This window comes from Macrotis lagotis, chromosome 7 (genome assembly GCF_037893015.1).
Source record: "Macrotis lagotis isolate mMagLag1 chromosome 7, bilby.v1.9.chrom.fasta, whole genome shotgun sequence".
Classification (NCBI taxonomy): Eukaryota; Metazoa; Chordata; class Mammalia; order Peramelemorphia; family Peramelidae; genus Macrotis; species Macrotis lagotis.
In genome coordinates this window covers 82,575,193-82,601,383 of record NC_133664.1, presented here as the reverse complement: position 1 = coordinate 82,601,383, position 26,191 = coordinate 82,575,193, and the positions used below count along the sequence as shown (strand labels likewise).

General features: G+C 35.1%; 1 protein-coding gene across 6 annotated transcripts in view; it reads right to left on the bottom strand.

The window, feature by feature from the left end:
- Positions 1-26,191, bottom strand: part of LARP4B (La ribonucleoprotein 4B) — a 259,367-nt gene that overhangs the window by 62,227 nt on the left and 170,949 nt on the right. For all 6 annotated transcript variants that reach the window (XR_012470022.1, XM_074193227.1, XM_074193226.1 and 3 more), the window contains 4 exons: positions 12,369-12,516; positions 11,998-12,150; positions 5,487-5,556; positions 1,323-1,459 (listed from right to left, as the gene is read on the bottom strand). Coding sequence is in view for 5 of the 6 variants with exons in the window: in XM_074193227.1 (XP_074049328.1) it covers positions 1,323-1,459; positions 5,487-5,556; positions 11,998-12,150; positions 12,369-12,516 (508 nt within the window). In the remaining variant the exon portion in view is untranslated. The remainder of the gene's footprint in view (positions 1-1,322; positions 1,460-5,486; positions 5,557-11,997; positions 12,151-12,368; positions 12,517-26,191) is intronic.

Here is a 26,191-nt window from a genome sequence, read left to right as displayed (position 1 = left end):
CCCTTTAACACACTTCAATAAAAACATGTAAAAGTTAATTCAGGCATTAAAGAAATAAACCCAATGTTAAGAATGCTTTTAATTATTTCCTTCTAACTATGGTATGTTATTTCTATATTAGACTAGCTAAGAAACATCACCATTTATTTAAAGGTAATTTTACTTAGAAAACAATTACCATATTTTCCCAAGTAAAAGATGAATGCTTTTCCCAAAAAATTTAGGGTCTAAAAACTGGGAGTGCTTTTACAGTGGTTGTAGATTTTTTTACTACCATTTCCCGTTTTTGCACTTGTTTCTGCACTCATCATTGTAGATTTATTACTTGCACTTCCTGCTTTTTTACACTTGTTGTCTTTGTTACCAGTATATTAGGTTACATTTTGTCACCACCTGTCCAGAAATGGCTCAGAAAAGAATTTTTGTACTGTGTTGAATTCAAGTTCAAAGTGATCCATTTTGCAAAATGGAATGGAAATCGTGCTTGCTGAACCTAAGTTTGGTCTTCCTCCAACTGAGAAAACAATCCAAGACTGGCTACGGGAAGAAGACACCTGACTGAAAATACCCTGGCAGAACAAGGCCATGAGAGGCAAGGCAGTCAAATGGCCTAAGTTAGAGAAGGAATTGAAGAGATGGGTTGAAGAGCAACAGGCAAGTGGAATTCCTGTGTCCACAATGATGGTTCAAACAGGATGCAAGAAGAATTTCTGCTTGGGAAAAAGAAGTGACTGATTTCAAAGGAGGACACAATTGTTGCTTCAGGTTCATGAAACAGAATGGACTAAGCAGGAGTCCATGCACCAGACTTGCCCAGAGAGAGCTTGTGGCCAATCCCAGATCAGATCAAGGGCAGGAGAGCAGTGAGAGCCTCTTCTAGGACAGTGATTCATCATCAAACACAGATGAGGACGAGCTAATGGATGGGAGTTTTGACAGTGACAACGAGTTGTATGAATTTTGTGAAGAATAAAACTTGAGTTCAATAACTTTATGCAATGCATTTTTTTTTCCAAATTTCGGGGCCCCCAAAATAAACCACATCTTATACATGGGGAAATATGGTACGTTTCTGGCTTTATTAAACTATATAATTAGTCTGATTATTAATTAAATTGGTAGTAAGTAAAGTATTTAGATATTTCCCTTTGAGGACCTTACAATCTACTAAAATAATATCACATGGATGAAGGATCCACATGAAAATACAGACAACTAAAAACATAACAAGTTCCAACTTGAAATAATCAAAATTTTTAAAAATACAAATACAAAATAAAGGATAGGAATCAGCACAATATTTCAAAAGGATTTTCACTTACATCGGAGAACTTCAACAATTAAATCCAAATCAGTGCTGAGTTTCTTGATATGGTCAAGGTTCGCAACTGTTGTTATTGGCACATACTGATCACTATCCATTTGAGATATAAGATACATGTCACTTGCAAGATTTTCTCTGTTAAAAAAAAGGGGAGGAGGGAATTTTTTATGAATCAGTTTTAAACAACAAAAGCAAAGTGTTTTATTTCTTCAGATATAGCCAGGGATAAATCCACACACATTTCTCACTTTGTTTTTTTCCTTTTGCAAGGTAGTGGGGTTATAGGGGTGACTTGCCCAAGGTCACACAGCTAGGCAATTATTAAGTGTCTGAGGCCAGTTTTGAACTCAGGTCCTCCTGACTCCAGGGCTGGTGCTCTATCTACTGTGCCACCTAGCTGCCCCCACATTTCTCTCTTTATATGACATATTCCTCATGTAAAATAAATTCTGTATAATGAATTATACTTTTGAATACTAGACATGATTCTTTAGCTGAAGTTCAAACTCAATGGTTCATCTTGGGAATGAGGGAACCCTGGGTTGTGAAAGATGATGTAAGTAAACTCCAATTTCTGAAAAGCTATACTTATACTAGATAAAGGGTATAATATGATGTGCAAGAATTATCCTGAATCACCTCAATAAGACTTCTTGCCAAAGATGAGCCACTAAGTGATAAAAACTTCTGGTGACAGCAAGTTACAAAATTATTTGTTAGGATGTGGATGAATTGCAGTCTGTAAAGAATACAACATATAACATATAAAAAAACAAATTTTTTAAAAATACAAATGACAGTACTGACCTTATTTTTAAGTCTGAATTTTCATGTATCAAAAATTTAAAGATGTATATACTATGCCCCAGAAATCTAATTAAATTACATTTACTAAAAGATTTTAAGGCTTTTTGTGTACATAAGTGATTCTTCCCCTTAGTAAGCTGTTATCCAAGAAGTTGAAGAGCTGAAAGATATTTTATACATTTTCTAATTGACCCCTTTTCAGAGCTAGGGAATTAATAATACTATACCACAATCATAACAACAATAATACCACAAAAAATAATTATTCTTATATTTCTGACCAGTCATCTCTACTACACGTACTTTAAAAAACAAGGTTACTGGGGGGCAGAGCCAAGATGGAGGTGTGAAGGCCAGGAATTCCCAGAAACTTGTTCCCCTCCCAAAAAATCCAAAAGCCATCAAATTTTAACTCTAGACAAAATTTAGAGGGGCAGACTGAGTGATACAATTTCCCAGTCCAAGACAACTTAGAAGTTCCAGAGGAAAGGTCTGTTTCACTGGGACTGGGGGTTGGAAAATGCTGCTGTGAGAGCAGCCACATTGGGCCAAGAGCCTAGATCCCTAGGGGTACCTGGGTCCATGGCAGAAGGGGGGGTTTCCAGACCTCCTAGTCCAGTAATCACCAGAAACAGCATGAAGGGGTGGTGAAAGAACTCCACGGTACCAGAGTGCATGTGGAGCGAGAGCCAGCTTCAGCGCAGCCCTGCAGTGTGAACCAGCTGCAGGAATCGGGGAAGCCAGCCTTCACAGCTAGAGCGCAGCTTACAGATGGTAAAGGAGTCAGGGGAGACTACAGGGGTCTCCCTGCTCTACCTGAGACAGGACTCAACTGTTTGCCCAGGCTCAGATCGAGGCCACAGTTTGGGCTCCTATATCACCATTGCTGAGCAGGGACTTTCCTCATAACTCCAGGGCAGAGGGGAGGGCCTGTGGTTAGCCACATATCAAAGGTGAGAGCAGTCAGAACCTCTCACAAGACTTTGGAGGAATTAAGGTCCCTGTGGGGTGTCCCAAAAACTCCCCAAAGCCTTGAAAGTGTGGTAAATTGATCACAGGCTGAGGAAATGAGAAAACAACAGAAAAAGAAGAATCTGACCATAGAAAATCAGTCCCATGGAAGATTCAGAAGATGACAAACTTCTCTATCCAAAGCCTCTAAGAGAAATAGAAAATGGGCTCAGGCTGTGGATGACCTCAAAAAAGACTTTGAAAAGCAATTAAGGGAGGTAGAGGAAAAGTTTGGAGGAGAAATAAGAGAGATGCAAACAAATCATGAAAACCAAGTCAGCAACTTGGTGAAAGAAAAAAAAAGTACGGAAGAAACAATATGTTAAAAACCAGTTTAGGCCAAATGGAAAAAGCAAAACAAAAGGAAAATGAGGAGAAGAATGCCTTAAAAAATAGAATTAGCCAGCTGGAAAAGGAGATAAAAAAACTCTGACAAAAATAACTCTTTCAAATGCATAATGGAACTAAAGGAAGCCAATGACTTTGTAAGAAATTAGGAAGAAATAAAACCATTCCCCAAAAAACAAAAATTCGAAGAAAATATGAAATATCACACTGGAAAAACAACTGACCTTGAAAACAGATCCAGGAGAGATATTTAAAAATTACTGGACTACCTGAAAGTCATGACCAGGAAAAGAGTCTAGACTTCATTTTTCAAGAAATAAATTGAGGGAAATCACCAACTGGTGATTTCACCTCCTGAAAGCAATCCCAAAAGAAAAACTTCCAGGAATATTATAGCCAAATTCCAAAACTCCCAAGTTAAAGAGAAAATTCTAAAAGCTATCAGAAACAAACAATTCAACTACCATGGCTCCATAGTCAGGATTACCCAGGATCTGGCAGGATCTACATTAAGAGCTTGTAGGCCTTAGAATATGATATTCCAGTAGGCAAGAGATCTTGGTTTACAACCAAGATTTAACTACTCAACAAAACTGAACATCTTCTTCCAGGGAAAAGATGGACTTTCAATGAAATAAGGGGCTTTCAAATTTTCCTAGTGAAACAACCAGAGCTGAACAGAAAGTCTGATCTCCAAGTACAGGACTCTGGTGAACCATAGAGAGGGTGGATGAGAAGACTAATAATGAGGAACTTAATGATTTTGAACTGTTTGTATTCCTGCACGGGAAGAAAATAATGATAACTCATGAACTTTCTCATTTATAAGAGCTGTTAGAAGGAGCATATATAGACAAGGCACAGGAATGAGCTGAATATAATGGTATAGTAAAAAGATGGGAGTCAATGGATGATAAAGGAAAGTACTGGGAGAAAGATAAAGGAGAGGAAGAAGGGGCTAAGATATTCCAAACAAGAGTCAAGAAAAAGCTTTTTCAATGGAGTGGAAGGGGAGAAAATGAGAGAGAATGAATGAGCCTTCATTCTCATCAGAAATGGCTCAGAGAAAAGAATAAAAAAATTAAAAAAAAAAATAAAAGAAACGGCTCAGAGAGGAAATAACATACACACTTAATACGTTATACAAATCTATCTTACCCTAGAGAAAAATTAGCAGAAAGGGATGGGATAAAGGGAAATGGGGAGAAGGAAGGAGGAAATAGCTGATAGATGAGAGAGAAGACTGTGGGAGAGGGTACTCAGATACAACACACTTTTGAACAGGGACAGGGTGAAAGGAGAGAGAATGGAAAAAATGAGTGGGAGGGATATAGTGGGGGGAAATACAGCTAGCAATAGCAACTATGGGAAAAATATTGAAACAACTTCTTTGGTGGACTTATGATAAAGAAGGCATTGGAATCTGAACACAGACTGAAGTACTTATTTTTTTCTCTCACTATTCTTGAGGTTTCTCATCTTTTGGGGGGGAGGAGGGGGGTTTGTGTTTACTCTCACAAGACTGTTGTAATATAAAATAAATTTTAAAAATTAAAAAAAAGCCTGGTTTAGTATAAATATATCATTACAAAAATGCAAAGCAAAATCTATTGATAGTGAGAGAGTATTCAATTCAACCAAGGGAATTCAGAGGTATCTGTCCTTTCTATATTCTTTCATTGTTCCTAGAAAGAATTCATTTGTTTTTCAGAGATCAAAAAAGTTGACAAAATCTACAGCAAACTGAATAATCTGGCATTTCAACAGACAGCAGATATTGGTCTAGTATTTTGAAATATAATTCATAACGAGTTCTTAAATTCTCTCCGTTTCATGAGAAGTGAATTAGGCTACCTAAGATTTCAGATTAAAATTTTTGATATTTATAGTTTTTTGTATTCTAGCATACTACTACATGTGGTCATACAACAATAATCTTTAAAAATTGATACTAAGTCCTTATAAATTATAAAGAAATCATAATATGTAATCTTACCGAGATAAGCAGAATTCCAGTGTTTTTTTAAGTACTTCTCGGGGATCTTCTTCAACTTCTTCACTTTCTTCTATATAAAAATAACAAATATCTCAGAAAACAAGAAAAAGGTACTCAACTACTCCTCCTCCTCCTCAACTATTTTGAAAATGCTTGAACTAATCTGCCAATTTAAAATTACTACTATTTATTTCTTCATGATAAAGAGATCAAGAATAAAAATAATCAACTACCCATCCAACATGCAATCATGGCTGTGTTTTGTGTGCATATGTATACACATGTGCACATGTCCATTAACAGAGATAAAGGTTTATGAGTCTTTACAAGCCCATTTGCTAGTTACATAAAAGAGGATTTATGCTTCACACAGAAAGTTGGACTAGACACTCGGAAGCCAATTCCATACTTGCTATAGACAATACATACACAAACAAGAACATCTTCTTAAGTACATTCCTGAATTACATCAGATAAAATTAACTATTGGACCACATCACAGGGGTATCAACAATGAATTAGGCTGCCTATACACTCATAGCACTTTGAACAAAATTTCTGCATCTTTTCTGGTTCAATGGATGTGAAATGATATAGAGTTATGGTTTTGAAAAAAGGTCATTGGTTCCTGTGCATTTTATTTTGTTTTACACTTTGATGAAGTGAGACTCAATTTTCTCTAATGACTCTACAAAACTTGGCAAATGAGAGAATACATTGGAATACATGGAAAAAAATTCTATTTATTCTTAATTTTTAAAAATAAGCTGAGTTTTACTACTAATTAACATATGGAATGACTCTAGCACACTCATTCAATTGTGATAGTCATGCGTCATGAGGGGAAAAAGACTTATTCAACCTGTAATGTTAACACAAAAGGGCCTTAGCTATGATTTTAATTTCAATGTATTAATGTGCATGGCTAAATTGCTATTATATATGATGTCATCATTGTATCATTTAGTTTTAACTAAACACCATCAAAAATGGACAAGCGGGGGGGGGTGTTTGCAAGGCAGTGGGGTTAAGTGACTTGCCCAAGGCCACACAGCTAGGTAATTTAATTATTAAGTGTCTGAGTCCAGATTTGAACTTGGGTACTCCTGACTCTATATACTGGACCACTTAGCCAACCCAAAAATGGACAAGATTTTAAGGAAGATTTCTTTAAAGGAGATTGAAGGTGATAGGTACAAGTGAACAACAGATGAAAATGGTAGAACATTTCTTCTGTTCCTACTGTAAGCTTTTTGTCACTCATTTAAGTTAAAAAAGATATAATCAGAGGTACCACCTAACACCTATCAGACTGGCCAATAAGACTAAAAAAGGAAAATGATCAATGTTGGAGGGGATGTGGGAAAACTTGCACAGTATTGCATTTTTGGTGAAGTTGTGAACTGCTCCAACCTTTCTGGAGAGCAATTTAGAATTATGGTTAAAGGGCAATAAAACTTCAAAAAAAAAAATCCTTTGATCCAGTAATAACACTACCAGGTCTGTATCCCAAGGTGATCAAAAAAACGAATAAAAAAACACACATGTATAAAAAAATTTATAGCAGTTCTTTTCGAAGTAGCAAAGAACTGAAAATTGAAAGGATATCTATCAATTGGGGGGGAGAGATGGCAGAACAAATTATGAATATGATGGATCACTATTGTTCTATAAGAAATCATGAAGTTATGTATGAACTATACCCACCTACATCCAGAGACATCCTCCAACACTGAAAAAAAGACCAAAAGCCATTTGCAAGTGACTAAGTGGTGAATGAATATAAACAAAAAGCTGAGTGGTGAAAAATATGAACAAATAGTTCACAAAAAAAAAAAAAAACAAGATATAAGATATTATCTAGAAACATCCCTTTGCAGAAAAGTAAAAAGTACAGGAATGGGGTACATCACAAATATTCTCAGACTTTTTCAATGCATTGTTCAGTTATATTGTTTTATTCCTAACTATGTCTTTAAAAATAATACTTAATGTAGAGAATATCTCTTTTATAGAGGGAAGAGATGCAATATTGGGTTTGACAAATGGACTCAGGTACATTAGCCTTCAAGAATCAATAAACCTACAAGCACTTAACTGTGCATCAAGAAGTGGGTCACCAAAGACAGGAATTGAAACAATCCCTATTTTCTCAATGATATTACATTCTAATACTTTAAAAAATTAGATTAATGTAATCAGTTTAACAACCTTGGCAGTCAAAGATTTCTGTCTTGGTGCTTGTCTGGGAATTATTCATTGAAGTTCTAGGTTGCTTTATTTCAATGTTGCATGCTCATTTTTACTTAACTTTGAATGATATAGATAGATGATGGATGGACAGACCGGAGTAATTTCCAAAGTTTACTTTACAGAAATTATTATAAAATTTCTTAAAACTATTTATTTGTTGATCTATTTCATAAGGAAAACAGTGTTCATCTAAGTGAAGAATCTCTGTTCATATTTTACTTATTCAATTTATGACTCAATGTTCAATCTTTTTAACTTATGAAGCTGATGTGTGATGATGAAAACAAGTCATTCTCTTAAGATTTCATAATTACCAAAACTTTATCATATCTTTCTTTTCTAGCAGTTCATTTTTTCATCTTTCAATTACATTTATCAAAAATTGTGAATTTTGAGACCTCTCTAGAAAACTTTATCTAGAATTTCTTATAATTCAATTAATTATCTGCTGTTGCATTATCTGAGGGACATGATTGCTACTATTTTTTTAAAATGAGGGAAAGTAAATAAAACTTCAAACTTATTTAAAAATGCTGTAATATTGACATTTAATTTAAACATTAAATTTGGGGATTTTCTTTTTAATTTATTCTTACACACACACACACACACACACACACACTTTCTATGGGTTTTTCTTTTTTTTAGTTAATATTTTATCTATCAAGCTTGTTTTACTTCCTACCAAGTGCTATTATATTTCATTCTTGTTCTAAAAGAACAACAAAAAAAATCACTCAATAGTTTATATTACTTAAATCAGAACCTTGTCTCTTCCCTTTTCCCCCATCAACATTAAGTCCAAATTACTATTTTGCTTTTTTTATCTTTTACTCTGCTTGAGACAAACTCTATCTTCTGCTTATATACAAAAACCCTTCTTTGTTCAATTTGCATAAGGAAAAATTCCACGAGAGGCCTACATATGCATTTTGTCTATCATCTGGGATGCTTAAGTATGAGAAATCTCTATCTTCAACATTTCCCCCCCCCCCTTGTCTTTTGACCATACAAACTTGGAGTTGACATATTGATTAGTTTTCATTTGTAGGTCAAAGAGGGGCGACTAGGTGGTGCAGTGTACTGGCCTTGGAGTCAGGAATACCTGGGGTTCAAATCTGGCCTCAGACACTTAATATTTAACTAGCTGTGTGGCCTTGGGCAAACCACTTAACCCCATTGCCTTGGGGGGGAAAAAAGAAGCTTGGAACATTTGTAGGTCAAACATAATGGTTCTTTTTGCCCCATCGTTTCAGAGCACAAGCACTGAAGCTTTTCAAGATGTTCTTAACTATCTTGAGTTCCTTTTCTTCTGTGTTTAACTTTTGAGCAACTCTCCCCAGAACTATTTTCTCAACAACAATGAATAGAAGTTAAATTTCATTAAAAGGCTTTTTTTTTAAGCCTCTTGGATTACACTCACCTATTGACTGATGTTTTGTTATATATTGTGTATATTGTATACCAATATTATCTTTCCTCCTAATGATGCACAGACCTGTGCAATTCTGCCTTGAGTAAATGGAATATCATCATCTGTATTTTCCTAGTTCCTTGTGATGCTTTCTCTTTGATCGGGGACCCTGAAATTTCAGTAATTACCATTCTGAGTGAGTTAAAGCTGTTTTTTTAGTCCTCTGTAGTCTCTAAATCGCTAATTTTCTCTCAGTTTTAGTACTTTTGGGTAAATTTTCCACTACTCCAAACACAGTTGTGGGGTTATATTCCAATGTATTTCTGACAAAGGCTAATTCTTAAATTTATCTAATCTGCTTTTCAAGAATCATGTTTTTTTGATAAAAGATGTTCTTTCAGGGTGACTAGGTGGCACAGTGGATAGAGCATCGGCCGAGCATCGGCCCCGGAGTCAGGAGTACCTGAGTTCAAATGCGGCCTCAGACACTTATAATTACCTAGCTGTGTGGCCTTGGGCAAGGCACTTAACCCCATTGCCTTGCAAAAACCTTAAAAAAAAAAAAAAGATGTTTTTTCCATTTTGTAGATCTAATATTTCCATTGCATTATATTATATTTTTTAGTCATTTTCTTCATTCTTTTTATCCCATTATATTGAATGCTTTGTTAAATATTTCCAACTGCAAGGGTGGCTAGGTGGCACAGTGCATAGAGCACCGGCCCTGTAGTCAGGAGTACCTGAGTTCAAATCTGCCCTCAGATACTTAATAATTACCTAGCTCTGTGGCCTTGGGTAAGCCACTTAACCCCATCCACCTTGCAAAAACCTAAAAAAATAAAAAAATAAAAAATAAATTCCAACTGCAGTTCAAAGCTGTCAAGCCTTCTTTGGAGTTTTTTAAATTAAGAACTATAATCTTACTCCTTATCAATTCCATAAGGATTTCAGTTATTCTCTGGTACTTGTATCAGATTCTATTCTTTTTTTTCAGGCTTCTAAACTGAAATTATTAGGGAATTAGTATCTTCTTTTGAAATTTTATCCTGTACTTTTACTTCAGAGTTTTATTTGATATGAATTTTTATTAATATATATCATCTTCTTAAAGTTTGTGCAGGATTTTTTGTTTCATATTTCCATAAAGGAGTTTATTCCTGGTATGAATGGATAAACCTGTCTCAGAATCAGAAATATCCAGACGTAAGTTATACCTCTGACTTACAAGGGAGTACATGACCTTGAACAAAACACTTAAGAGTTCTGAATATTAGAATTAGAGTCTCCAAGACTAAAAGTTGCAGTCAGTTGCTTAATTTTAATAATCAACCTACCAAGGAAATTTAGGGGTATGGGAATGTGCTGGAGAGGGAGGAAAAAGAGAAGAGTTTGAGGGCCAAGAAGAATGAAGTAACTTATACAGAATATAGTTATACTTATACTTCAGATGGAATTAATAAGTATATCGAATTAGAATTTGATTGTAAAATTAAGCAAAAAAAAATACAATCAGAATTCCAGATGTTTGCATAGTAGTTAAACTGCTTAAAATGGAAATACATTTAAGAGGTTTCTCAAAGATTGCACAATCAGGTCTGAAATTTACAGATTTTTGATTCCCAGTTCAATTCTTTCTTTGCTAAACCGAGATGAAATGCATTTTTATCATTCTTACTCCCTTTAACACACTTCTAATAGTTCTCTACTAGCCATGTGCCACTGCCTAGAAACTCAAGACTTCAGTGATCTGGCCCACATCTATGCCCTAGACTCAATTTTCCTTGCTTTCTTCATGCAAATCAAAACTTCTTTTTAAATATTTCTTCTTCACACTGACATAACATAAAAGCTGTTGCGAAATATTGTTAATTTCTCACACATGCCTCCCCCTAAGTGTGACAGGTCACTTAATTTCTTAAGTCCTACAGGCAATTTCTAAGTCCCATAGGGTGGGATCCATGATTAGGGAGATGGTTCCCATACTGAGACTTCTCTATGATGATAAAATCATAGAGACTTTCCTGATGACAAGGGTAAGAAAGTTTCAGAACAAAACTGAAGATTAAACAAAAGGCAAGGAAAGATGAATGGTAGGTATTATTATGTTGTAACATACTACCAATGATGACTTATAAGTAGTCATATAAAAGATATATTATAGGAAATAACTAGAAAAAAAGGTGGGTCAATGACAGCAACTTAACCACAAAAACTTAGTCCAAGTTTATAAAGTTGTTCATGGAACTTAAGCGATCCAGTAGAAAATCTCCAAAACTGGGTAGATTCTTTATGAAAGGATAGACAAGAAATGTATAGAATGAAAAGGCAAGGATGAGCTTTAATCTGTACCATTGCAAGGATAAACTTCATTAATCTTGAATTGAAAATTTTAAATTGTTATTTCACTTTTCACAATCTGTGCAAAAACCTTTTTCCCCCAATAGTCATTCACCACAGTCACACTCACCACTACTTTGCAAGTAGAAAATCTTCAAATATTTAACTTTACAAAATAAGTGTTTATTGCTGCAATGGTTTTTCCACTATAGCTGCTACAACTAAAATAAATTTAGGGAAGAATAATATAAAAATATAATCAAATGTTATAAAGTAAAGCACGGATTGTTAAGAGTTGGAAGAGGTCTTTCTTAGGGATCAATTAGTCCATGGCTCGGCCAATTTCTCTAAGCAAATTAAAGACCAAGCCAATAAAAGTCTACTGTTTATCGGTCTATTGATGCTCCCTCACCACAGGGTGAACCCCTCTACCCTGTCCCCAAAATCTGACATATTAATTCTTCTCTGAAAACTTCTTACAGTATGTATCAAATACATCAGCCTTACCTGTCTGGGGGTTTTCAGGTACAGACTCATATTCTGAATGGTCCAGGACCAAAGTGTTCATATCTGTTTGGTCTGACAACGAAACTGGTTCTTGCAGGTCTGCTAACACTGCATTCGAATATGATGTATCGCCATTACTGCTGGCATCCAATCCTGCAAGGGGAAATTTATACCCCAAAAGGGAAAAGAAAAAAAAAATCTCTCAAAAAAATATTTACTTGGGCTTGTTATTTTTGTCAAGCAGACTTTTAATATAGGTCCACAGTATGAGAATTACTAAAAACTGATGTTTGATAAACTAATAGTCTCTCTGTAGCAAACAATGAAACAGAATTACCTTAGCTAAATGAGTTTTCAAATTTAAACCATACCTTCTTTGCAGGCATCTGGAGGGTGGTCTGCTATTTCTTCCCAGGCTTTGTTCACATTTCCTTCAGTGGTACCACTTGCTTCCAAGTGTAACATATGATTCCCCCATACTTTTGCATTAGGATTTAACTCTGAAACCTTAGCTGGTTCCTAAAAGGATATTTTAAGAAATATTTTGAATATAGTAAACAAATGTAAAGATTTCACATTGCAGATTAAATAAAAATGAACCTGTAGTAAGAAATTAACAGAGGTTGGGGGGGGGGGGGTGGTGGAGAAGATGGAGAAATTGCATTTAAGGACTACATGCCTAATTCTTCCCATACAACCTTAGCAGACATTTGTTTCAGTGATCCGAGTCTATTAAGCTTTCCTTACAAATTCCTTTGGTAAATCTCTGACAATCCTTTTAACCACAACAAGCATATAAACAATTCAGTGTTCAACCCAATAATAAGCAGGTATGTTATAAAACAATAACTGAGCTTTGGAAGTAAGAACTCAGTCCTAGAGTTCTCATGTCTTCTCATTACATCAGGAGGTGCTATCTTCTAGTTTCTAGGTCTTATATACATACATACATACATACACACACGCACACACACACATATATATACACATACATATATATATATATTTATATTTATATACAAAGGATATTCTGTTAACTTAAGAAGCAAGATTTTAAAATAATGGCTTACACAAATGAAACATAATACAAAAAATATTGTAAAGATAGCTTTATTACTTTAGAAAGATTAGGTAACAAAACAAAAATTTGATATATTCAGAAAGTAAAATAGTTTATCCAACATTCAAGAGTCATTAACATATACAAGTCACAGATCTAGAAAATATTTTATGAAAATCTGAGTCCAACTTTTGAACTAATGATCAACTGTAAATTAGAAAAAAGATGATATACTAAAATAGTAAAAGCCACTTATATTACCCTGTAACATATTATATTATATTGTATTATATTATATCATATATCATATTATATCGTATCATATTATATTATATTATCCGGCAACATTTTCAAAAACTGGTACTTACCACAATGTAAAACTATTATAGTACTAATTCTAATTTGTATATTGTTTTATATTTTCAGAGTTTTTATCTATTACTTCTCTATCAAATCTAAATTGTTGTTTCACTTTTCACAATCTGTGCAAAAACCTTTTCACTCACCACAGAACTTTGCAAGTAGAAAATCTTCAAATTTTTGACTACCCATCAGACATGTTAGAAAACATCAACAATGTGAGTTTCCCAAGGTTGCTCAATAAATTAGTCTGAGAAATAGGACTATAAAATTAGGTCTCCCCATAATCACCATACTTCATCCAAAATAAACAAGGAATGGAATACTCCAATTAAACATTTTGATTATTAATTTACCATTGTTGTTATGATATAATTATTTACTACTGTTGGTACTAATATAGTTTTATTACCTGGCATTTATATAATACTTTAAGTTTGAAAATTTTCCAAATATTATCACTAAAAATTATGTTAAATGTGATTTGCTGATGGATCAAAAAGTTTTTCAAAACCCTTTGGAGCATTCTATGATCATATTCAACCTAAAGAAAAGTTTAAAACTATAGTATTTTCAGGGTAATGAGGAGTATAAACAATATTTCAAGACATATCTGTAACACCTATAACACAATTTGAAAATTACGATTTCTCTTACTGACAATGTTATAGATAGTGCTAATAAAATACTATATAAGAAAACACTAATTTCAAATTTCTCCCATTCAAATTCATAGATCTGCTGAACTTGATCCTAGGATCCCAGATAAGAATCTCTGCCCTTGAGGAATTTTTTCAAAGGTGTACTCCTAGGGCTTTTTTAAAGTTAACCCACAGGTTCATTGATATAGGATAGTGCTAAGCTTACCAAACTAAAGAGATTTGGGAGAACAAAAGGGAAAAAAATCTTCAAATAAATAATGAAAAGGAAGAATGTAGTCATTACAGAATCACAGAACTTAAAGAGTTAGAAGGGATGGCAAAGTGATCATGAAAGAGAAATTACCACATAAAATGGTAGACAAATAGTTTCCAATCTTTGCTTGAAATCCTCCAAGAAAGAAAGATAAATACCCTACTATCCTTTATTCCAGTTTAGAACTTTAAATTTAGAAAAGAAAATATATACTGACAATAGCCTAAATATGCTTCTTTGTCACTTCCTGTGGCTTTCACCTTCTGGGGTCAAACAAGTCTCATCTCTCATTCATATGACAATGCTCCAAATACTTGAAGACAATTAGGTGCCACAGTGGATATCAAGTGCCAGGCTTGGAATCAGGAAGATTTGAGTTCAAATGTGGCCTCTGACATTTAGCTGTGTGGCCCTTGGCAAGGGTTACTTAATCCTCTTTGCCTCAGCTGTGTGACCCTTGGCAAGTCATTTAATCCTGTGTGCCTCAGTTTCCTTATATGTAAAATGAGCTGCAGCTAATGTCAAACCACTCCAGTATCTCTGCAAAGAAAATCACAAATGGGTTTGATGTTTGAGTCTGTAGTATAAGATCTTTTTCAGAATTGTGATGAATCAAAACCTCCTTAATCTTGTATTTGCATAGTTGATTTTTTTGTACTCAAATCAAAGTTTACATTTACCATCATTAAATTTTATCTTATTTTTCAGTTCAATGCCTTGATATCCAGTGTGTTAACTATTGCTCTTAGTTTTCTATAATCTGCAAATCTGATGATTAAAACATGTGTGACACCCCCCCAAATCTTTAATAAAAATATTAAACAACAAAGGGTCAAGCAGAGATCTTGACAGTAATCACTTATAACTAGCCTGGCTATCCCTTCAGTTCTACATACATTTGACTGCATTATTGTCTAATTCATAAATGCCTCATCACAAATATTAATGAAATAGTTTATTAAAAGCTTTCCTAAAATACAGATAAATTCTATGTACAACATTTGCCTTTTATCTACTACCTTAGATGTTTCCCAACTGTCTTATTAGTAATTCGATCAAGAATTTAAGATTGAAGTCAAACTCTTCAAAACACATGAGATTTTGCTTTTCCCTTCATCAAAAAAAAAAAAAAAATCTATGGTCTTTCAAGCATCACTGACAGTGGTTCAGCAATAGTACTTGCCAATTTCAGGATCTGAGAATATAATTCAATTGTACTAGGTGACCTGATTTCATCATAAGTCAACCAAGTGCTCTCCTACTACTCCTTTTATCTTTTCATCTAGCATTTGTAGTTTCATTTCTAAAATGTATACAGGTCATTCTCTTCTTCCCTCACTGGCCTTCTGAGTTTTAGTATTCCTCTCACTATTATTATAGGACCATGCTAATCTTACTTGTTACCTACTCTTGTCTTCTAGACACTTATTTTTAAAAGCTTACTACTGAGGTCCCATATATATTAATCTCTTCTGAAAATATCAGTTTCCTCTTCAATGGAATGACTTTCTTTCGTGGAAACAGGATTTCCTTCCTAAATATCTCTTCCAGACTAACATCCATTGAATTATTTTTTATTTTATGGAATACTATTTATCTTTCCTCTGACCATTCTGACAGGCCTATTCCCCAAGTTGAGAGTATATGTCAGTCTGTGCCCAGATTTTTTTCTCCCAGATTTTTTTCTCCTCTCTGATTAACTCTAGGATATATCACTCACTTCTCCTCAAGGCTTCCATTATATCTACCCAGACTTACAGCTCCATCTTGTTAGTAAGAATCAGATCCAGAAAAGAATTTCTCTATGTTCATTTCTCCATCTTTTAAAGGATGAAATTATCGCTAAGTCAAATCACAAAGTTAATTGGCTCTTCTGCTTTTGGTACAGAGGAGGGGAGCCAAAATGGGGAGGAAAGAGGGAAGGAGAAAGAGGGAAATAAAACAAGTTCTCCATCACTTCTACTTCATGGCTCCGTGGACTTATGATCTGTTCTCCAAACTTCATATCTATCTCTCCTTTTTTTTGGCAAGTGGTCTGTGGTAACACTTGAATGACAAAGCTACTTTTGTCTGTCTGTCTGTCTGTCTGTCTGTCTCTCTCTCTCTCTCTCTCTCTCCTCTGATCTTTACCTAAGTATTCTCCATAATGACTCACCCTTTCTGATTCCTGGATTTCTTTATGAGAACACTTTCTTTAAAAACAGTGCTAAACTCTACTCCATTCCTTTACCTATTAGAGTCTAGTCCTAGGTTTCAATCACTAAGTCTCTGTGAAAACTTGAGGTCAAATTTCCCTCTGAGTTTGAAACTCTAGCTCCTCTTGTTTTTTGGAGAACTTTTGGTTATTTGTGAAAAGAAACCTGAAACTGTGTTACTATTGATTTCTTTCTTGGTCTTGTTTCCTGCGAATCTGCCACTGTCCAGTGGCTATATTCTTTTTCCTTCTTTGTGTCTAAATCAGGGAATATACATAGGCAGTCTTCTCCCTATTCCATCCGTTTAGTTCTTTGAGTAACCTTGATTAATTTGCAAATCATAGGAGGAAAAACATTCTTACTAACCTTTGATAACTGTACTTCATCTGTGGCTAGAATCTGTTAAACCTTTACTTTAAGACCTGACCCAAAAGTCCAACTCATTTTTGGACACCATTTTCTTAACCTGTTGTTTTCTTCTCATATTTATTTTTTTCTTCTGCAAATCTTGCCTTCAGAAGTGAGGAAAAGAGAACCGGTGACTGCATGGTCTTGATTCAGTGATACAGATAATCAAGAATCAGAAAACAATGATGAATTTAAAAACTTAGCTCCTGGGGAAAGAACTGATGAAAAAAGATAAGAATAGTTTAGCAGAAAAGAAATTTGGGAGACCACATTCCTAGTCACCAGTGCCAAACCACTACAGCCACCATCCCCACTCTCTTCACTTCTGGAAATTGAAGTTCTTGGCACTTGCCTAGAACCAAATTTTATCTCCCTTCCCAGAAACCATGCCACTCACCAACTCCACTTTATGTGCAGACTTCTCCCATTAGAATAGGAGTTACTTAGTGACAAAGACATCTGGGAGGTAGGTATCCTTTTGTGATAGCCAATTTAACCAAGTATGGGAACAAAATTAAAATATAACTAGTCTTTCAAAAATCACTAATAATCCCAGGCAATGGGAATTCAGGTAAAAAGACACAAATCTTGCAAATCACAGGGGAAAAACAAATCTGAAAAGCAAATATTCTTTTGTGGGAATAAGGTAGTAAAGACATATAAATAGATAAGTGTAAAATTACAAAATCACAAATGTATAAATATCTTAAGTACACAAATATAAAAATGCACAAAATTGTTTGGAAAGAAACTCCTAAGGAGATAGGGAATTTAGGAAAGCTTTCCTGTAGAAGATAGTGACTTAATTCCTTTTTAATAGGAGAGAAATAGCTGGAAATAGAAGGTTAGTTGGCTAGAACACAGAGAAGGGGAAGGACAGAAGTGTCTAATTAGAATGGAAAATATCTTGACTCCAAGAGTCTTAACAGTCAAGCAAAGACATTTATATTTTTTCCTAGAAGACATGAGTTAATTAAGGGAAATTAAAATTTATTTTCAAAAATATTAATCAAGTATGCTCAATGACACTCTTCTCAATAAATATACTTAATGAAGGTATGTTAAAGAATTGGGGATCTAGAGATAGAATAGTAAAGTCCCCTGCCTCTGGATGTATAAATAAAATAGATTATTCATCTATTTGCAGCAGAGTATAAAACACAGGTTTGTTTTTTTTTTTTAATCCATTTATTTCTTTCACAGAGCACCATCCCTCTTCTCTCTTTCACTCACATATACCCATTTCCTTTAGGGAGATGCTGAATATATATAATGGATTAGACAAAGAATAGAACAGGAGTAGGAAAATGGAATGATTTGTACTACCCTTTTGAGAAACAGCCAGCATTTAATTTTAAGAAAACTTTTCTTATTTAATCATTTAAAAGAGAAATATTCTTCAAGTAATGTTGGTATGACTTTGAGCCATGAAATGTTACAAGAAACCAAAGAACAGAAGCTGAGAATCACTTAAAAAAATAATGAGAAAGTACATGGTGAGCATGAATGGAATAGACATCACAAACAAGGAGAAATAGTATAAAGACAAATGTCAATAAAATGAATGTTACAGTATGAAGGATAATGGATGTTCTAGTGGTACTGTTGCAGTGTAAAAAGACCTCAAAAGAGACTTCTAGCATGTTAGATAGGTCCTCTCAGAGGAGTACATAAGAGGGGCGGACATAAATGCATTCTGTATCACTGAGATTAAAGATCCTTTGGAGTAGATTCATAAAGTACCAAGTTCTCTGATCCTCTCTCTTCAGTTAGGTCACAGACTATGAAAGTAGGTCTGTCTGAAACACAAATCTTCCCTGGGAGGAGAGAATATCTTCACCACCCTATCATTACTTCCAACAATTCTAATTTTCTCCTTTGGGGCAGCTAGGTGACACAGTGGATAAAACACTGGTCTTGGAAATCAGGACAGGATTCTGAATTCAGCTTCAGACACTTGACACTGGGTGACCTTGGGCAAAGTGACTTAACCTTGACTTCTCCCAGCTCCAGTCTTCCTGATTCATATTTGGTCACTGGACCCAAATAGCTCTGGAGGACAAAGTGAGGCTGATGACTTAACACAGCACTCCCTCACTCAAATCCAATTCATGAGCTTGTCATGGCATCACCTCCTTGATGTCATGGTCTTCTTCAAGAGCAAAGGACATCATTTCCTCATTTGGATTATGGGTGGGTATGCAACACTGTTATTCCTTTAAACTTTTATCCCCTAAAATCTCAGAGTAGGGAAGGGACCCAAAAAATTACCTAATCAAAGGTATTAAAATGAAATATATCTGCTATGGAGGATCTAAAGATGGCAAGACTTAAAGAGACTCTCTAGTCAAATCCACACTCATTTTGTAAAGAAATTCTTTCAATGTCCAAGTTAACAACCCCAAAGGAACCAGTAATGGAATGAGTACAATGAATATACATATTTCTCATTGTTAGATGTCATTCACTTGGACAAATTTCATGCATATAAAACAAAGATGAAAGGTTAATGACATGATGGAATATATTATGTATTGCTAGTAAATTCTTATCCTCTCTGGGGTCTTTGATACCATCACCCTCTTTCTCTAATACCATTTTTCTCTCTAGGTTTTTCCTAATACTGCTCTCTCCTGGTTTTCTCCTTATCTTCCCAATCACTGTCTCTTTTGTTTCATCTTCATTCAGTTTATGCCCATTAACTACAGGGTCCTGCAAGGCTCAGTCTTAGATCTCTTCCTATATTTGATTAAATACAGAGCAAGTAGGTGGCACAGTGGGTAGAGCAAAAGCTCTGAAGACAGGAGGACCTGAGTTCATATCCAACTTCAGACACTTCCTTTCTGTGTAACCCTGATTGCCTCACATCCAGGGCCCTCTCCAGTTGTCCTGATCCATATCTGGTCACTGAATCCAGATGTTTCCAGAGGAGGAAGTAAGACAAGTGACTTTGCACAGCACATCTCATTGAAATCCAATATATATGCAAGTCATGGCATTACTTCCCCGATATCATGGTCTTCTTCAAGAATGAAGGACAAACGTTATTATGACTAAATGATCCTATGAGCTCCCATGCGTTCAATTATCACCTCTATGCTGCTGCTAACTCTCAGATCTACTTCTGGAGTCCTATTTCCATTTTGAGCCTCACATCTCCAGTTATATCTCAAACTGGATTTCCAGAGACATTTTAAATGTAACATCAAAAACTAATCCTTATCTTTCCCCTCCAAATTCTCCTCTCTTCCTAACTTACTATTTACTTTATTGTCAAAGGTACTACCACCTTTTGAATCACCCAGGCTCAGTAACTGAATCTCACCCACCACAGTAGTCAATTAATTGTCAAGTTCTGCCATTTCTACTTCCCTAATCTCTTTTGCAAATGCCACCTTCTCTCCTCTGAAAAAGCAATGATTCTAGTGCAGACCCGCATCATTTCACTACTGGATTTTGTAACAGTCTATTGGTTGATCTCCCTGTCTCATGTGTCTTCTCACTGCAAGGCATCCTCCATGCAATTAACACAATGATCTTTCCTAAAGTGCAAACAAATCTGACCACATCACCCTCTACTCAGAAAACACAAGTGGATCCTTATTGGCCTCAGGACAACATAGAAAATCTTCCTTTGACTTTTAAAACTATTAATAACCTGACCTCTTCCTAATTTTCCAATGTTCTTATGAAAGGAAATATTTTTTAAATAAGCATATACAAGGTGCCAAGTCTATGCTTTCCAAACTTTGATCTCATTTTATCTTCATAACAACCTATCATTATGCTATTATTATGCTGATTTTATATGTGAAGAAACTGAGAAAGAAGTTAAGAAGAGAGGGTAAAAAACGGCCCCTATGCTATTTTCCTCAGTAACAATTTTTTTTAAAGTACTGGATTTCAAATCAGGAAGATCTGAATTCAAATTTGACATCAGTCACTGTCTAGCTGTGTGACCTTGGGCAAGTCACTTAACTCTGACTGCCTCATATTTAGGGTCCTCTCCAGTCATCCTGATTTATATCTGGTCACTGGACACAAATGGCTCTGGAGGAGACTTAGCACAGCACTCCTCACTCAAATTCAATTCATGTGCTTGTCATAGCATCACCTCCCTGATGAATGGTCTTCTTCGAAAATGAAGGACAAAACAGTAACAATTCTCATTATTTTTACAGGCTGTCTGTCCTTCATGTCTCTCATCTCTTCCTCTAAGCTTCTATTACCTTCTTCAAGTCTCAATTAAAGGACCATTTCCTCATACCCAGTTCTTTTAAACTTAGGACGTTCCTTCTGAAATTAGCTCCAGTTTATCCTAAACACAGTATTGCTACAGAGGCAGTTCCTTAAGAAAAAAAAAAAATCTGGTTGTAACAATTCATGCCACAAAAACCAGAGAGATTCTGAGAAAAATAGGGGGGGGGGGGGGTCTAACATTCAAAAATTCCATCAGTGACATAGAAAATTATGTGTGTGTGCTCATGACTAAGATAGAATGAGAAGTGAGATGATTTGAGTGGTGAGGACCTGTAAAAGAGAGGTACACTATGTATGCTGATGTCCACTAGTATGCTTGTTGAAGTGAACTATATTACAACATCCAGGCAGTAAATTAATTAGCACTTATTAAATTCAGTGCTTAAGAAATAAAAAAGTTATAATAAATAGGGATGGTGGTCTTGTTCAGTTTATACTTTTTTAACAAGGCAGAAAAGGGTACAAGTTATGGCCAGAGGGAAAAGGATATGGCCTAGGCACATAGCTCCCACAGCAGCAGAAGATATAGAATAAATGTTTCTATTCCTTGCAAAAACCCTAAAGGATTCAAAGGCTTATGAGTTAATGTGATTAATATCAGATGTAAATGGGTATGGCTCAATGTTTGTTTCTGGCACCTGAAATTGTGAGATAACATATAGGCAAATCTGAAAATCAAAATTCTAGTTATGCTCATATTGTTCCCTAATATATCAATTGTGATAGAATAAATTCAAGTATGTTAGCAAAATCAACTATATATCTTATTTGTACACAGTTAATTAGGCTCCAAGCTCCTTGAGAGCTGCTGATGGTTATACCACAGAGCCTGGCACAAAGGAGGACTTAATAAATGCTAGTTAATTCAGGGATAAGAAATCACTCTGATAAACACTGCTGGGAAAACTGGAAGATAGTATAGCTGAAATTAGGCACAGACCAACATCTTATACCCTATACCAAGATAAGATTGAAATGAGTGCAGGATTTTGACATAAAAGATGATATCACAAGTCAATTAGGACAACAAGGAACAGTTTATTTGTCAGATCTATGGAAAGAAGAGCAGTTTATGATCAAAGAAGAGACAGAATATTTTAAAATGCAAAACTTATAATTTTGATTCATTAATTTGGAGTTTTTGCACAAATAAAACCAATGCAAACAAGGTTAAAAGGAATGCAGTTAAGTTGGGAAACAATTGGTGTAATTAGTGTTTCTAATAAAGGATTCATTTCTAAAATATACAGAGAATTGACTCTAATTTATAGGAATACAAGTCACTCAAATGATAAATCTTCAAAGGATATGAAAAGCCATTTTTCAGATGAAGAAATTTAAGTTATAGTCTATAATCTATAGTCATATGAAAAACTGTTTTAAATTACTATTGATTAGAGAAATGCAAATTAAAACAACTCTGAGGTGCTACCTCATACCTATCAGATTGCTCAATATGACTAAAAAGGAAAATAATCAAATTAGAAGGGATGTGGGAAAACTGGAACACTAGAGCATTATTAGTGGAGTTATGAACTGATCCAATCTTTGTGAAGAGCAATTTGGCATTACATCCATACCCTTTGATCCAGAAATACCACTTAATAGGTCTATATTGAAGAGATCATGAAAAAGCTTTAAAAACCCACATTGCAAAAACATTCATAGCAGCTCTTTTCATGGTGGCAAAGAATTGGAAATTGAGGGAATGACCATCAATTGGGGAAATGGATGAACAAATTATTGTGTGTGTGTGTGTGTGTGTGATGGAACACTATAGTTCTGTAAGAAATTATGAGGGATGGTACTTTTTATGGAAAAAAATGATGCTGAGTGAAGTGAGCAGCACCAGAAGAACACTGTACACACCAACAGCAACACTGGATGATGATCAACTATGATAGACTTGATCATTTCCTCAGCACAATAATCAAAGAAGGTTTTGAAGACTTGTAGTGGAAAATAGCATCCATATCCAGAGAAGAAACTGTGAAGTTTAAATGCAGACCGAAGTTTATTACCTTCAATATTTTAAAGTTGTCTTATGTATTGTTTTTATTTTCTCTCTAATGATTTTTGTTCCCATTTCAATTTGATTCTTTTTTCACAGCAAAATATGGATTTATGTTCAACACAGTTAAAATCTATATCAGATTGTATTTTGTCAGGGGGAGGGAGGAAGGAAGGAAAGGAAGGAGAAAAATGTGAAATTCAAAACCCTGCAAAAAAAAGTATTGAAAACTATCTTTGCATGTAGACAGAAAAATTCTTTAAAATAAACAATTAAACAATTGTTTAAAATTAAACAATATTTTTAAAAAATGCTGGCTGACTAGCAATTGTCTCAGAGAATTAAGTTATTTGCAAAAAAAGGAAAAAAGAAAAACGGAAAAAAGAATTTAAAAACTACTAAAGTATTGAAAATTCAGTTTCATTATATGTTGTAAAGTCACGTATAAAAAGAACAAAGATTATTTTTGACTTCTTTATCAGTTATCTATAGTTAATATCTTTAAATGCCTACTATAGGTCAGGTCCTGTGCTAATGTCAGGATAAGAATATGAAATATATATCTCCAATCTATATCGAGAGAGATAGACAGAGAGACAGAGAGACAGAGAGACAGACAGACAGACAGACAGACACAGAGAGAGCAAGTGAGAGAGATTACTTCTGCCATTCAGGAATTTAACAATCTAACTGGTTATATATCAAATTTTTATACCCTGTATTACAATAAGTCCTATATTCTCTACTCATTCTGGATATCAGATTAACATGTATATTTACTTCACAGAACCCTATGTCAGACTGGTGAGGCCTATGGTCACCTACTCATAATAATGCTTTTGAATGCATAAACTATAAGGTTACAAATGGAACCAATTATACTAAAATAAAAATGAAATCGGTTTCCCAGCAAAGCTCATGGACTCCTTGAAATCTACCCACAATTCTCATGGGGATGGAGGCCACCAAGTTAAGGAGACAGATCTCATGGGATCTGGAGTCACCACTCCCCTATCTCTTTAGGGATTTGACCTGAAAGAGTCCAGTCAGGAACACTGCTTTCAAGGTCAAGGACAAACACTGTGCAAGAATTCTGTTCCCTAACTCTGACATCAGGCCCACCAAGTACCCTCCCTATTTCAATCAGCAATCAAAGCACTTCAAGGGAAATCAAAATTAGTTCCCCAATCAGAATTCCTTGTCACTGCCTACAAAAAATTTTTTTTAATTCTTTTGTAAAAAGCAGCAAAATTTTCTAGGGGTACTGAGAAAGCAATCCATTCAATTTTGCCATTTTTCTGAAGATGTCCTAATTCTAAAAAATGTGCTTTTCACATTCTTTGAAAAGTTAGTAGCTTGAATACTTAAAAACTGGTGATTCCTAAAATTTTGTAGTTATGCTCTTTTCATCTAATCATCTTTTATCAATTTTTCAATATCTGGAAAGTTTGAGGGGCAAGGAAATGGTAATTAAAAAATGATTCTACATTTGACTTCCATCAACTACAGAAGGGGTGGTGGTGGTAGTGATTAAGATCTGAAATAAAGAAATAATTTTAGATTCAACTCAATATTAGTTTCTTTTGCCAAAGAATCAATGAATTTGGAGCTGAAATTTGGAGCCTAAAAGGCTGTCTAGTTGTACAACATTTTAAAGATGAGGAAACTGAGACCCAAAGAAGGCAAGTGACTGGCCAAAGGTCACAGAAGTGAATCAAATCTCTTGATGTCAAGGCAAGAATAGCTGCTTCTACAACACACAAACTTGCCCAAATTGCTCAAAAGGGACACAAAGAGGGGAAAAGGAGAGATGATTGGGCATGCAATGCTGTGACATGCCAGTAACCCCACCAGACTATCCTTTGGTTGCTCAAATTCATCTTCCTTTTGATTTCAGCTTCTTTCCCTCTCAAAGCAGTTCTCAAAAAGCTGCCCTGTCTCTTTTTTTTCTTTTTTAGGTTTTTTTTTGCAAGGCAAATGGGGTTAAGTGGCTTGCCCAAGGCCACACAGCTAGGTAATTATTAAGTGTGTCTGAAGCCAAATTTGAACTCAGGTACTCCTGATTCCAGGGCCACTGTTCTATCCACTGCACCACCTAGCCACCCCTGCATTGTCTCTTAAACAAAATAACTTTTCTCCTTAGCATTTAAAGACCTTAATAATCTAGCATCCTATACTTCTACACCACAGCTTAAGCAGACATTCATGAATTTGCATTTTAATATTTGGATAATTATATTTCAACATAGTTATTTACTTTGTAATTCTATGGATTTTTTTATGCCATTTAAAAACATTATTCTGAGAAAGGTTCCAGAGGTTTCACCTCCTTGACAAAGGAGTTCATAACTCTGAAATGTTGTGATACACTCTTCTGTGCCTTTGCACAAGGTGTTTCTAGAACTAGAATGTGTTCTCAAATTCACTCCTGTCTTTGGGCATTCCTAGCCTCAGGAGGTCAACAAGCATTTATTAGTTATTTACTAGGTGTCAAACACAGTGCTGAGAATACAAATATAAGCCAAATAGATGGTCTTAAAGAGCTTATATCTTTAATAGGTAAAGACAAGAGGGAGCTGAAAAGCTTGTGTAGGATGGGTGGGGGCAGGAAAGGGAACATGTATGCAGGAGATTGCCCTCTGCACAGGTCATGGTAGACCCAAGTGGGGTGGAGATGAGTCAGACATGCAGCCTGAACAAAGAAGTTCCTCACTCCCCTCCCGAGTTCAGTCTGCAAGATGTTGGTGTCATGGATCAAAGAGGACATACAGGGGGAATATGGAGGAAGGAGACTGGAATAGCCGAAGGAGATGAGGTTACAAAGGACTCTGAATGACACAGAGCACTTTCTATTTGATCCTTGATGCAGATGGAAGCTAATGAAATAGAACTTGTGGATGAGGGAGTGTGCATGTGCCCCCTTTATCCCTAAATGATCACATGGGAGGCTAAATGGAGAATGAACTGAATTTGGGGATAGATTTG